This window comes from Mustela nivalis (assembly GCF_964662115.1).
Source record: "Mustela nivalis genome assembly, chromosome: 1".
In the NCBI taxonomy this organism is placed as follows: domain Eukaryota; kingdom Metazoa; phylum Chordata; class Mammalia; order Carnivora; family Mustelidae; genus Mustela; species Mustela nivalis.
In genome coordinates, this window is record NC_139020.1 from 81968031 (window position 1) to 81981850 (window position 13820).

General features: G+C 35.3%; 1 protein-coding gene across 5 annotated transcripts in view; it reads left to right on the forward strand.

Annotated features, from left to right (window-relative positions):
* RSRC1 (arginine and serine rich coiled-coil 1) overlaps positions 1-13820 on the forward strand; it is a 377694-nt gene that overhangs the window by 293387 nt on the left and 70487 nt on the right. For 4 of the 5 annotated variants that reach the window (XM_082687410.1, XM_082687409.1, XM_082687407.1 and 1 more), the window contains one exon: positions 1-16. This exon is cut by the window's left edge and continues 53 nt beyond it. The exons of the other annotated variant lie outside the window; for it this stretch is intronic. In XM_082687410.1, the coding sequence (XP_082543536.1) occupies positions 1-16 (16 nt within the window). The remainder of the gene's footprint in view (positions 17-13820) is intronic. 5 annotated transcript variants of the gene reach the window in all.

Below are 13820 nucleotides of genomic sequence, written 5' to 3' on the forward strand. Positions count from 1 at the left end.
AGAAGAAAGGAGGAAGGTAAAGGAATGTCTTCATTTTGTTCCAAAGCAGTAATTCTAATGGAAAATCACTATTTGGCATGATTTTCTTCATTTTGGGTAAACCATAGATTCTAATCAAATGCCTTCGGGGATACCTCATGCTACTTCGCGAACCTAAACTCTGACATAATATCACACTATATTCAATGTCTTGGATACTGATTATGGTTTGCTAGCATAAGATTAGTTTATAAGCATCCTAGCATATATTTGGGGGAAACTGGTAAGATATAAAATTATGAAGTAGAGTTGGCGCTGTTTTTTTTTTCCTTCTGACTTTATAAAGTTAACAAATCATCACAATCAGTCACAGAAATGGGTTGAATTTGTATGTACATTTTGAAATATTTTAGCAGTGATGAAGGAAGGTCCCCTTGTCAATAATACTTTAAAAAACTGTTAAAAGGGAACAATAAAATATGAAATGCCAGAAATTATCATAAGTCAAATTAAGAAATTCATGTCAGAATTTTTATAGATTAAATACTTTCTGTTAATAACATTAAAGCCAACACCCAAAAATATAACAAAAAGAAGTCTAATACATTTTTATCTCCCCTAACAAATTTTTGTTTCCCCTTTAGTTTGCTGTGATTTATGTGAGTGAATATTTTACATTTTTCCTTCACAGAGGCTTTAGATATACTGTTGTAAATGCAGTGCTTAAAGCAAGATCCGGGCAAATCTTTCTCAGTGAGTTAAGTTGATGATCCACTTGGACTGACAGTCATGTCACTTTACTGGCTAATTAGCAGAGCAACTATTTCCTCTGTGAGCTTTCAAGAAACTGAAGCCTGATAATGTGTTCCAAAAATACTGGCTTTGAGTACTATTGTCTAAATCTGAAAACTGTAATTTTTATCTTAGTACATTTTTTACTGTGACAACCAGGAAAAAAAAAAAAAAAAACTATTGCACTCCCATCTTACAGTGGAGGCTGAGATCCTATCAAACTTAAAGTGTGTGATAGTTTGGAAGGCTTAAAAGCAGTATTGTGTTAGAGCCATAGCCCCAAAGCAAGGAAAAACCACCAAAATAACAAAAACTGGATTTAAGGGGCAGAACCCTACAAATAAGTAGATTCAATCTAAATATAGACTAATTTATACATGAAATGGATAGTGTTCTTACCTTTTTTGACCCCTGTTAAGTCCTGACTTTATGCTTTTATCCCAGATCAACTAATTTTATGATACAGTAAGAAAACAAGTGAATTCCCAAGACAAGAAGTCTCAGTAGAATTCTCTTTCTTTAGCTTTCTGAGGTGCACATTTTGACATTGTTAGTGGAAACAGTCTATCTAATTTCAGTGATGTTTATGGTCACGCATAGAAAAAATAGATATAGTACTAGATGCAAAGGCGCCTAAGCAAGTTATAACATTTTAGTACAGCTATGTTATGTGGTATTCTGATCAATGTAACTAATTAATAACATAATAGCCCTTATAAAACACTGTGGTACTGTAAATTGCAAGTGCGGTACTTATTACCAACCAACAGAGTGAATATATGTTGTAATAGTTATTAATATAATCCCATTAATTCAATTCTTAATTAGAGTCATGAGCAGTTGAAAAAAGATGGCACTGATGTGGTAACCAGAGATATTGAAATGGCTAGGTGGTTTATTATTATGAAAAATATATAATATGAATAGTAAAACAAACTTTTTAAATACTTTGGAACCCCTCATTTACATAGCAATAATTGATATTTATAATAGTCTCTCTCTCTTTTTTTTTTTTTTCATTAAATCACTTCTAAACATTTTAAAAGATACTAAGAGTTTCTTAAGTAACTACAGATACTTTAACATTATATTACAATTCTTTTGAAAGTATTTCTTTCCTTTAAACATTCAGGAAGTCAAACTGACCTTGCACTTAGTCTGTGATATACAGTAACCTTTCATTTCAGTACCTGGGAAGTGTTTGAAAAGCACATCCCTCTAATTATAGCTGTTTTAATTAGCATCTTTATAAGTCTGTCATCCTGACAAGAGTATAAACTCTAGGACTGTGAAGGATTTGGTGTCCAGGATGGTTAGCACATAATAAATACTCAGTTTCTTAATTATGGAATGAATGAAAGAATGACAATTTTACCCTTTGCTCTTTTGAATACATTCTTAAATTACTTAAGTTTGCAGTTGATTTTTTTTTTTAAGATTTTATTTATTTGACAGAGAGAGAGGTCACAAGTAGGCAGAGAGGCAGGCAGAGAGAGAGGGGAAGCAGGCTCCCCACTGAGCAGAGAGCCCAGATGTGGGGCTCAATCCCAGGACCCTGAGATAATGACCCGAGCTGAAGGCAGAGGCTTAACCCACTGAGCCATCCAGGCACTCAAGTTTGCAGTTGATTTTAAATAACCTCACTGAAGTGTAATTGAACTTTGTTAAGTCTCTTTTCTAAAATAAGACCTCATCCATTAGGCATGTTGAAGAAAAATTCTACTAGTAAAAAACCTATATGACACTGATTTCATTCTTTGTTTTCGTTTGCTTCCAAAATTTATTTACGTGTTGTCTAGTTACTTAAGTGCTATCAGATTAACTGAAAATGATTAATATATAAACTGCATTTATTTTATTTCATATGAATTAGTCTAGCTACAAACTGAAACCTAAGATACATCTGTATGTGTATGTATATATATTTCTGCATCTGAAAGAGTAATAATCCTATATTTCCAATCTATAAGCCACTAGTAATTCTTTCTGTCACATCATTTGTACAGTTCATCTCTTAATTTCTCAGCATGCTGAGGTGCAGCACAGGGTTGAAAGCATTGTTAAAATGTAGATAAATGTTATCTGCCCAGCTCCTTGTATTCATTCTCTGTTATCTCAAAAAAGCTATTGTATTAGCATAGCAAGATCTGTGCCTTGCAAATACATTCTATTATGTAGTCCTTTCCTTTGAGTATTCTTAAATCAATCTTGTAATTATGTTTGCAGGTATGTAGCGAAGATAAAGTGAGGCTTCTCACCAAAACTTGTCCAGGGTAACTACTTTGCCTTCTACCGTAGAAACAATGGGAGCCCAGAGTGCTTTTCATGGTCCATATATAGCTCTGTTGAGTTTCCACTTACTGAATATCACTAGCACATTGGTATGGATCCTCTTTCTTGAACCATTTAGTCTCTAACTTTCCATTTAAGTTGAATTTTATAAAGGTCACATTATTTAGTAAAAACCAACTGAATATTTAAAGTCTAGGTTTTATAGTTTCCTTCTTTAAAAATAAGTACTTTTTTTAATTCTAGATTACATGTTAGGAAAAAGGAATAGTATTAAATCTTTCAGTTTTGTTTTCTTCCTTATTCTTTGACATAATAAATACTTGACTTCAACTTCTCTTTTTCTTTAAATGTGTTTGAAAATGTTCTGACTATATGTAATGAGAAGTCATTTCAACTTTTATCCTTTGGGTTTTTTTTTTTTATTTTTATTGCATGGTTTAGCAAAACTGCTTAGTTTTTCCATATTTTATGTTTATATTTAATATAGTATTTATTTAAAGATTTTATTTGTGTTTTAAATCTATTTATAAGCATAATAGTCTTGTGTTGTATTTTGACTTCCAATATGAATTTCTTATTTGTGCCATAAGTATAGCAGCCTTTGAGTTCTTTTTCCCCTTGTGTTTATTCAAAGTAGCTCTACCCATCTGTTAGTTTTCTACTTCAAATATTTTTTTTTCCAAAAATGTTAGGCAACCCAGTCTAAATTATTTATGGAAATGGTGGACAGTGATAATATGAACACAATATGAGGTAGTGAAGTGAAGACTTAAAGCAATCCTTAAGTCTTATTTAAGTTGAAATTCATCAAACCTTTTGCCATATGTGATTGACAAGTAACACAAATTAGCGCTAATTTCATCTTTTTTGTTGTTGTTGTCAATCCTTTGGCGAAGGTGGGGTTAAAAAGTGCAAGTAGCTGAAAGGAAGAAGGGATCACAGGCAATGTTCTGAGTACTTTACATATTTTAATTCTCTTAATCCTCATTAACTCTATGAAGTTTATGCTGTTATTATCCCTATACTATAGGGAGGATAGGAAACTAAGGCACAGAGAGTGCTTAACTTGCTCCATGGCTAGTGAGTGCTAAAGCCAGTACACAAACCCAGGCAGTATAACTCCAGTACACATTCCCCTTTTCTAAACATAAATCACAGGGACGCTGGGTGGCTCCATCTGTTGGTCATCTGCCTTCAGCTTAGGTCTTGGTTCCATGGTTCCATGCACCCATGGTTCCAGGGTCTTGGGACTGAGTCCTGCATGGTGCTTCTTGCTCAGCGGGGAGCCTGCTTTTCCACTGCCTGCTGCTCCCCCTGCTTGTGCTGTGTCTGTCTCTCTCTCTCAATCTCTCTCTGACAAATAAATAAATAAATTCTTTTTAAAAATAAATAAATAAACATAAATCGCAACATTTATGATCAAATATAATATGATTTCATTCCCTCTTCTATCCATTGCCCTCTTCTCTGAATCTCACCTTAAGCATTTCTTTACTATATTTTTTGTGTCCTCAGATAGATCTGTACCCATATTAGGCTTGCTTATAGTTTCTGGGTGAGTTACTTTAGTCAGAGGCATTTTGTGGAGTTGTCCATGCCCTTTCCTCCCTAGTGAATGGCCAAACCTAAACATCTATTTTCACAGGCCCCTTTCTCAGCAGTCCTGGCTCTCTCAATGCTTTGAGGTCCCTAGCATACAGCACACAGTACCAGGTCTTACCACACACAGGGAGAGAACAGTTATAATCCCTCCTTTCTTTCCTCTGTGGTTCCTTGCCTAGATTGTTCTTTATAAAAGCCTTCATCCTAGGGTGCCTGGGTAGTGCAGTGAGTTAGGTGTCCAACTCTTGATTTCAGCTCAGGATCTCATGGTCCTGGAATCGAGCCCCACATTGGGTTCCCTGCTCAGCATGGAGTCTGCTTGAGATCTTCTCTTTCTATCTCTCTCTCTCTCTCTCTCTCTGCCCTTCCCACTCATGCTATCTCACTCTTTTTAAAATAAATAAATGAAATCTTTTAAATAAATAAAAGCCTTTATCATTATTTGGCTATCCATTATAATATGCAGAATTATTTCTTTTTAGATTTAAATATTTTAAACCACCCCCCCTTGTTTTACTTTATTAGGTAGTTCTATTCCAAGATTTAAAATATCCTTTTTAAGGAAATTTGTGTTCCCATGATTCAGATTTAATAATTAGACATCTTTTGTAATGTAGTGTTTTGTAAAATATCTGTCTAGTCTTTTAACACATTAGCTCTAATGTTAGAAAGCTGTTTTATTTTTCAAAAAATAAATCTGCTTAAAAAATTTTAAAAAATAAATAAATAAAATAAATCTGCTTAGCTTGACTGCATTGCTTTATTCCATATTTTTTCCTCAAGTTCTTTATTTAGTCCAAAATCACTCAAGAATAAACACCCAGTTATTTAGCGCAGCCATCTGTGCTATTCCCCTCAGCAGTGATTTGTCCTTTATAGTCCCCTTGATTCTGTGTCTGCAAGATCTTGATTTTAAACATTTTTAACTTTTCTTTTGTATGGTTATCTGTCATATTATATAACATCAGCTGTTTATTCCTGCTTTAACACTTCCAGTAAATACTAATTCATTTTTAACTTTTTTTTAGGATTTTATTTATTTATTTGAGACAGACAGAGAGCGCAAGCAGAGAGGAGGATCAGAGGGAGAGGGAGAAGCAGACTTCTCACTGAGCAGGGAGCTTGATGCGGGGCTCGATCCCGGGACCCTGAGATCATGACCCAAGCTGAATGCAGCTGCTTAACTGACTGAGACACCCAGGTGCCCTTTAACAAACTTTTTACAAAGAAGAGGATGCCTCATTTTCCTAATAGCTCACTCATACTGTTTTTGCTTCATATGCATTCAGCTGTACTCTGTGTGGACTTAGAAGTTGTTGAGATCACAATTTATTTATTTTCAGTAAGGTGTTCATGTATATGGAATGCAGATACTGATCTCTGTTTAACCATTTTGGGGCCTCCAGTGATCGAGGTATTCCTTACTAATTTAAATATTTTCTGTGCTCTACACACACAAATTTCAAGACCAGCTAAAGGCTACAGCTTTCTTTTCAATCAGATATTTCCATTATAAATTAAACATTAGAAACCTGACATACATATTGAATGCCCACAGGTGTATAATCCTGCGAATAATGAAGGGAAGTCATTGCAGTATAAGGAGTCAACTGTATCTAGTGGAAATAGCCCTGGCTTATTCTAGCTGAAGTAAGAGAATGAGATTCAGAGTGCCAGCTCTACCATTTACTGGCTCTGTGACTGAATAAGTCCCTTAACTTCACTGTGACTCTAAAGTGAGAACGATGATAAAATCTGCCAAGAATTGTTATAAATAGAAATGGCATAGAGAATTTAAAAATTACTTTATACTGCATAGTACTGTATAAATGTAAAATGTTTTAGAATTGCAACACAGAAGAGCATAATGATCATCTTCGTATCATGCTTTTTTTTTTTTTTAAGATTTATTTATTTTAGAGAGAGAGAAAGAATGTACATGTTTGCTCATACAAGTTAGGGAAGGAGCAGAGGGAGAGAATCTTTAAGCAAACTCCTCATCCTGCGTGGAGCCCATCACAGGGCTCCAACTCACTACCCAAGGGATTCTGACCTGAACCAAAACCAAGAGTCAGATGCTCAACCAACTGAGCCACCCAGGCACCCCTGTTCATTCTTTTTGTAACTTTGATCAATTCAAAAAATACACTGACCACTCAGCACATGCTGTGTACTGTTCTAACCCATATGAATAGAGCAGTGAAAAAGAAAATCAAGGCCTCCATACTTAAAGAACTTATATTTCTAGAGGGGGAAGACAGGAAATAAACAGGAAAACAAATAATAAAAAGCAATAAAATCAAATGGGGATTAGTGTTTTCTCATCCTTTGTATGACCATAGAGGCCCCTTTAAGCCCAATTTCCCAATCTGTTCATAAATAAAAATAATGATGATGATAATAAGTCAACTATCATCTAAGAATGTAGTTGTGATATAGTAGATATGAAACCATTTTATAGACCTCACAAAATTTTGTTGCTATTTTATTATTAATTAAAAATACTTTAGTGTGCCTCAGTGATTCATGGTAAAAAAGGAAATCACAGTTGAAAATACAAAATCACTTATTGAAACTTATGGGATGAAGATAATATGATGAAACTAGCTTATTTGAACTCACACTCCTGAGAACAGATTTTTTAAAAGCTGGTCAAAATATTAAGACATATGTCTGAAGGCATCAGAGATTTACTCAGGCAGTGGAAAAGTATGGGTCCCAGTTCCAGGAAGAAATGGTGAGCTCAACATTTGGAGCCAGTTTTCCCCTAGAGATGATCCCAGTAATAGCATCTATCTGCCAGTTTTTACAGAGGTCACTAAAGGACTAAGAATCTGGACAGAGCTTTTGAGAGACTAGTGGAGCTATGGGAATAAAATCTAGAACTCAGGCCCAGTCAAGGAAAGGAAGACTCTGATAAAACCAGCAGACTTTCAGTTGGGATCTTAAAAGATTATTCCATGAAAGTAAGAATGAACCAGAAATAAACAGGCATCCCTAGGGGCCAAAGCCCAGGTTTGAATCATCTCAATTCCTGATTGAGTTAAGACAATTCAAGATTGCTGGTGCATCTAGCCAATTATCAAAGCAGATATAAATCCTTTCTGGAAGAAGGAAGCATTATCCCAAATTATCTTTACAGTTGTTTCTATATGATATCCATTAAAAATAACCAGGCATATGAGAAAATAAGACAAGATGAAGAACCATGAGAAAAAAGAGGACAAGAGAAACAACAATCAGTAGGAGCAGATTCACAGAGGATCAAGACAGTGGAGTTTTTAGATGCAGATTTTAACATTACTTTGCTTAATTTGTCATGAAAATAAAGGATGGTACTGATAATTTCAGGTCATATTAGAAACTTTTAAAAATTTAAAAGAAAATATTAAACAGTAACTGAAACCAAGAACTTAATTAAGGCTTAAGGTCCAACTCTGCAGAGCACAAAAAAAAATTAGAGACCTGAAAGATTAGAAGAAAACATCCTAAATGAAGCAGTGAAAAACAACAGATGGAAAGTACAGGTAAAAGACCTAAGGAATAGAATGAAATGAGTCACAGTGTCAGTACTTACAGTCTCATTCTGCAGGTTGCCATTCCATTTTATTGATGATTTATGCTTTGCAGAAGCTTTTGAGTTTTATGTGGTCCCACATGTTGATTTTAGCTTTTATTTATGCTTGGGATGTCTTAGGGAAAAATCATTGCCAAAACCATATGTATATCTCATATATATTTATAATTGTTATATCTTCTTGATGAATTGACCTATTATTATATCATGACTTTCCTTATTTCTTATTACCATTTTTGGCTTAAAGTTAATTTTGTCTGATATAAGTACAGCTACTCCTGCTTTCTTTTGGTTTACACTTGCATGGAATGTCTTTTTATATCCCTTCACTTTGAGCCTATGTGTGTACTTAAATCTGAAGTGAATCCCTTGTAGACACTATATAGTTTGGCTTTTTTTTTTTTAAATCTGTCCAGCAACTCTGTGCATTTTGATTGGTGAATTCAATACATTGACATTTAGAGTAATTACAGATTTCCCCTGCTATCTGAAAGTAGAGCATTCCAGTGAAATCTTTTATAAGCCAAAATTATATAAAGCAAAGCAGTTATCATTAATATATATGGGAAATTTTTTAAGCATTCCCAGACTTGAAAAAATAACCTCTTTTCTGATACTTTAGGACACATCTTGCTAATAGATGCAAAAGATCAATTGAGATAAGGCATAGATGCTCACAGGCATAGTTCAAAGCTATGGCTCTAGATGTTGAAATGCTGAGTATAGTTCCTGGGGAAGGATCTTGGCAGTGCCATTCTTGGGGTGTATGCTGCCTCTACAGTAGCTCACTATGAAACCAACAGTGCTATTTTTACCTTTTGCAAAATCCTCTTTGGATTGCTTTTAGTTAACGAAAATAGGTACTAACATAGGTCTTTTGTAAAAGTGAAGTTGTATAATGCGAACTTGAGTTTTCAAACAGAAAGGGATACCTAGACAGATATGTAAGGACCTACTAATGCCATTGTATTAGTTGCTTTCTGACTGTTTTGTAGTTGCTTTGTTTCTTTTTCCTCTGTGATTTTTTATGGTGATTTGCTCTGTTTCTCCTATCTTTATCTTTTGTGAATCTGCAGAATGAGACTGTAAGTACTGACACTGTGACTCATTTCATTCTATTCCTTAGATTAGTGAATCTACCCTAGGTTTTTGCTTTGTGGTTACCATGAGGCTTACATAAAACATAGATAAAATAGTCTGTTTTAAGCTAATAGCAACTTAACTTCAATCACATACAAAAGCTCAATCCTTTTAATTCTCTCTTTTTATGTTTTTTATGTCACCCTTTTACCTCCCTCTTTTATATTTTTGATGTCATAATTTACCTCTTTTTTTAAAAAAGATTGATTTGAAAGAGAGAGTGAGCGAGTGGTGGAGTGACAGAGGAAGAGGGAGAGGGAATCTCAAGAAGACTCCATGCTAAGCACAGAGCCCAACACAGGGCTTGATCTCATGACCCTGAGATCTTGACTTGCTGAACTCAGGAGTCTGACACTTAACCAGCTGAGCCACCCAGGCCCCCCACAAATGACCTCGTTCTATATTGTGTATTTGTTAACAAACTATAGTAGCTATTTTAATACTCTTTAACTTTTATACTATAGTTAAATGGTTAACACACCATCCTTTTTCAGAATTAGAGTTTCCTAAATCTGACTGTGTATTTATCTTTACCTGTCTGTTGTATACTTTCATACATTTTTATGTCGCTAATTAACAACTTTTTTTGAGCTTGAGGAAGTTTCCACATATCTTGCAAGGCAGGTCTAGTTCTGATGAACTCCCTTAGCTTTTATTTGTCTGGGCAAGTCTTTATTTCTCCTTCACACCTGAAGTATAATGTTGATGTGTAGAATATTCTTGGCTGGCCATTTTTTTTTTCTTTCAACTTTGAATATGTCATTCCACTGTATTGTAGCCTATAGAGTTTCTGCTGAAAAATCCACCAGTAGCCCAGTGGGGGTTCATTTGTATGTTATAATCTTTTTTTCTCTGGTTGTATTTAAGGTTCTTTATCTTTGACATTTCATCGTTTCACTATAATGTGTCTTTGAGATAATAGACTGATCTATTAGTTTCATGGACATGAATGCACAAGTCTCTCCCCAGATTTGGGAAGTTCTCAGCTATTGATTTTTTTTTTTTTAAGATTTTATTTATTTATTAGAGAGAGAGAGAGAGAGCATGAGCAGGGGGAGGGGCAGAAGGAGGAAGATCCTGATACAGGGCTCAATCCCAGGACTCTGGGATCATGACCTGAGCTGAAGGCAGACGCTTAACCAACTGAGCCATCCAGGTGTCCCTCTATTTGCCTTTAGGAGGGAAATACTTTTTGCTGGTCCTGATATATCTGGGCTTTTCTCTAACCTTGCATGAATACACCTGTCCCATACTTCTTACTCTCTCTTGTAGCTGAATTCTTAAACTTTAATGCCTTTTCTGGTTCTTATAACTCACCATGCTGGCTGAAGAGGTGGCTCGTTTTTGTGGTTTCTCCCTTGCCCACAGATCCTGGTCTGTTTTTCTGAGAGTATTCTTTTTACCATTTATTGACATTCATTCTTGCAGCCATACTTGGAAGCATGCACAAGAGCCAGCTGCTGAGTTGGGGGGAGGAGGTGTGGGGTTAGCGCTTGTGGCATTGGGGTTCCCATAGGCCTGGGGTGGTATCCTCAAGTAAGGCTCTTGAACAGACTTCCTACTGAAGTCCTGAGTATGGTCATCCCTGATGTTTTTTTCCTGATTTCCCTCCATCCCTCCCTGCAGTCGTGGAGTTCTCGCCTCAGTACTCCAGGTTCTGCTGAAGAGAAACAAGTTTCCCTAGCAGCATCCCACACAAATGGGAAAAGCGAGCTCTCATTCCCTGTTCTCCCTTTTTTCCACAAGAGAGGTCCCTGCCACTGGTTCAGCTCCATTATAGTGTTGCCTTGGGCGAACAGCAGTGGCAAAGTTATTCTTCTGGCTCTAGTGCATCCAGACTCATTTGTTTTTGTTTTTATTTTGGTCATCAGCATGCTGGAATCTTCCCTTGGGAGAGCTGAATTTCTACTCTCTTTAATCAGTGTGTTTCTGCCTCATCCATGGTGGTTTCCCCAACAATGGCTGAGAGAGTGTGGGGTAGATTTGCCAGCTCCTGTTGGTTTTGCAGTCCATGCTAGGTGTATCTGCATATTACCACATGCACAAATGTGAAAGACTCCTTCCAGGCCCATTGGCATATGGCGCTGGGTCCTACAGCTCTCTTAAGATGCTTTTTGTTCATGGGTGGATACCAGTTACTTGTTTAAAAAGAGGGACGTCGGGGCACCTGGGTGGCTCAGTGGATTAAAGCCTCTGCCTTCGACTCGGGTCATGATCCCAGGGTCCTGGGATCGAGCCCCGCATCGGGCTCTCTGCTTAGCAGAGGGCCTGCTTCCTCCTCTCTCTGACTGCCTCTCTGCCTACTTGTGATTTCTCTCTGTCAAATAAGTAAATAAATAAATAATTCTTAAAAAAAAAAAAAAGAGGGACATCTTATACGACTGATGTCACTCCATAAAATTTAATCTGAAGGGTAAATAGTTGGTAACATTGTCAGTGAAAGTCACTTTGTTGAGGTTTTTCTCTAAATAATGATAAAAATGTATGTATATCACAATTATTACTTGGTAAATTGCAACTTTCTTTGTATTTTAAAAGTTTCTTCAAATCACCTGTTGTGTGTCGGTTCACTATATGAAGGGGAGTAATACCATAATAAGTAAGCTATTTTATCCACTTGTTCATTCTGACAGTTATTATCCTACAGGTTCATGTCTTCTTAATGCTAGTCTTGATCATGATAGTGACATGTCATCTACATAAAAGATGTTTATCTATTTACTAAGCTAGGAAGACATGCATCCAGTTGATCTAAAAACTGTATTTTATTTTGTAAGTGTTGGTTTGAAAGAAGCCAAGAATTATAGTTTTATAATATTTACATTTAAAAATCACTCTCTTTGAGCACTCTACACCTTTATCTTCTAATTTTAGAGGTACCACGACAAGAGTGACTTTAAAGGAAACTGTGCTGCAAAAATGATTCCTCTGGTACATAGATGATTTTTTTTTTTTTAAGATTTTATTTATTTATTTGACAGACAGAGATCACAAGTAGGCAGAGAGGCAGGCAGAGAGAGAGAGAGAGAGAGAGGGAAGCAGGCTTCCTGCGGAGCAGAGAGCCCGATGCGGGGCTCGATCCCAGGGCCCTGAGATCATGACCCGAGCCGAAGGCAGCGGCCCAAACCACTGAGCCACCCAGGCGCCCCATAGATGATTTTTGTCTATGCAATCAGAAGCTGAAGATGAATCAGTTAATACCATGAACACTTTTATACTACACTTTACCACCTTCTCAGAGAAATGAAACAGTGTGGCAAAGATCAGTAGAGTGGTTATAACTGAAGCCTGCTTTTACACTATGTTTTAAAAGATCTACACTTGTTTATCAAGAAGAAAACTGATGTCGAGTTATATAAGCTGGCAACATGATCTGCCTGTCAAGTTGTCTTACATTTAAATTTTAGGAGAAATAAGGAGATACATCTATTTGCTAAAGATCAAACATGGGCCAGCGTTCACATCAGGAAGACAAATTAGCAAGTACATGAATCAGGTTCTATTTATATAAGATGATGATGGCTTAGCCTAAGTGAAAACAGTCTACCTAATCATACTATCAGTATCTGGAAATAGTAATTACCTGTTAACCGAAAAGAGATGAAATTCAAATAATTTTTGCAATCATAATTATTAACTTCAGTAAAGGTCAAGTCTTATTAATAACTTTAATGATGTCAGAATATGTTCACTCTAACAAATTATTAGCTCTATAAAAGAAATATGATCAAAATCTAATTAGAGTGTATAAATGTTTATCTCCTACAGCACACCTTATAATCTGCCTTTGGCCATAAGATGTATGACTATAACATATTCAGAGATAAATATTTTAAGGATATTAAATTATTGATTATATGTTAATCAATATGTATTATAAATAATGAAGTTAGACCTAGTTTCTAAATAGAAGATTTTATCCTAAAAATATTTTATTTCCCAAAACATACTTTTAGGCTTACTGGCAGACTAATAAGCTTTAATCTTGCTCTCAGAGGTTCAGAATGAGCATCCAAGAAGAATTCTAATATTAAAAATTTTTATAAAAAATCAACCTTATTTCTCTATGCTATTAGAAATATACTTATCTGGCCATTTTTACTGTAATTGGACTTTCTCGAAAGTATATATAGAAGCTTTTTTTTTTGGTATCACGTGGTGTTCTTTGTTTTTTATTTTGTGTTACTGATAGCAGAAAATTAGAAGATTAATATAACTGATAAAATATCTTCTAAATTACAACTATTTACACTTAATTTACTTGGTGTAAAATTAAGAAATAGAATGGAGAATATTGTTAAAATAGTTTACATAAAGCCTGATTATTTGTACAAATTTAGTATGATTAGATAACTAAACACTGTTTCAGAATAGAGAAAGCTGAATTTTTTTATCTAAAATCATAATCTGCTCAATTCTGGACATTTCCACCTTATTT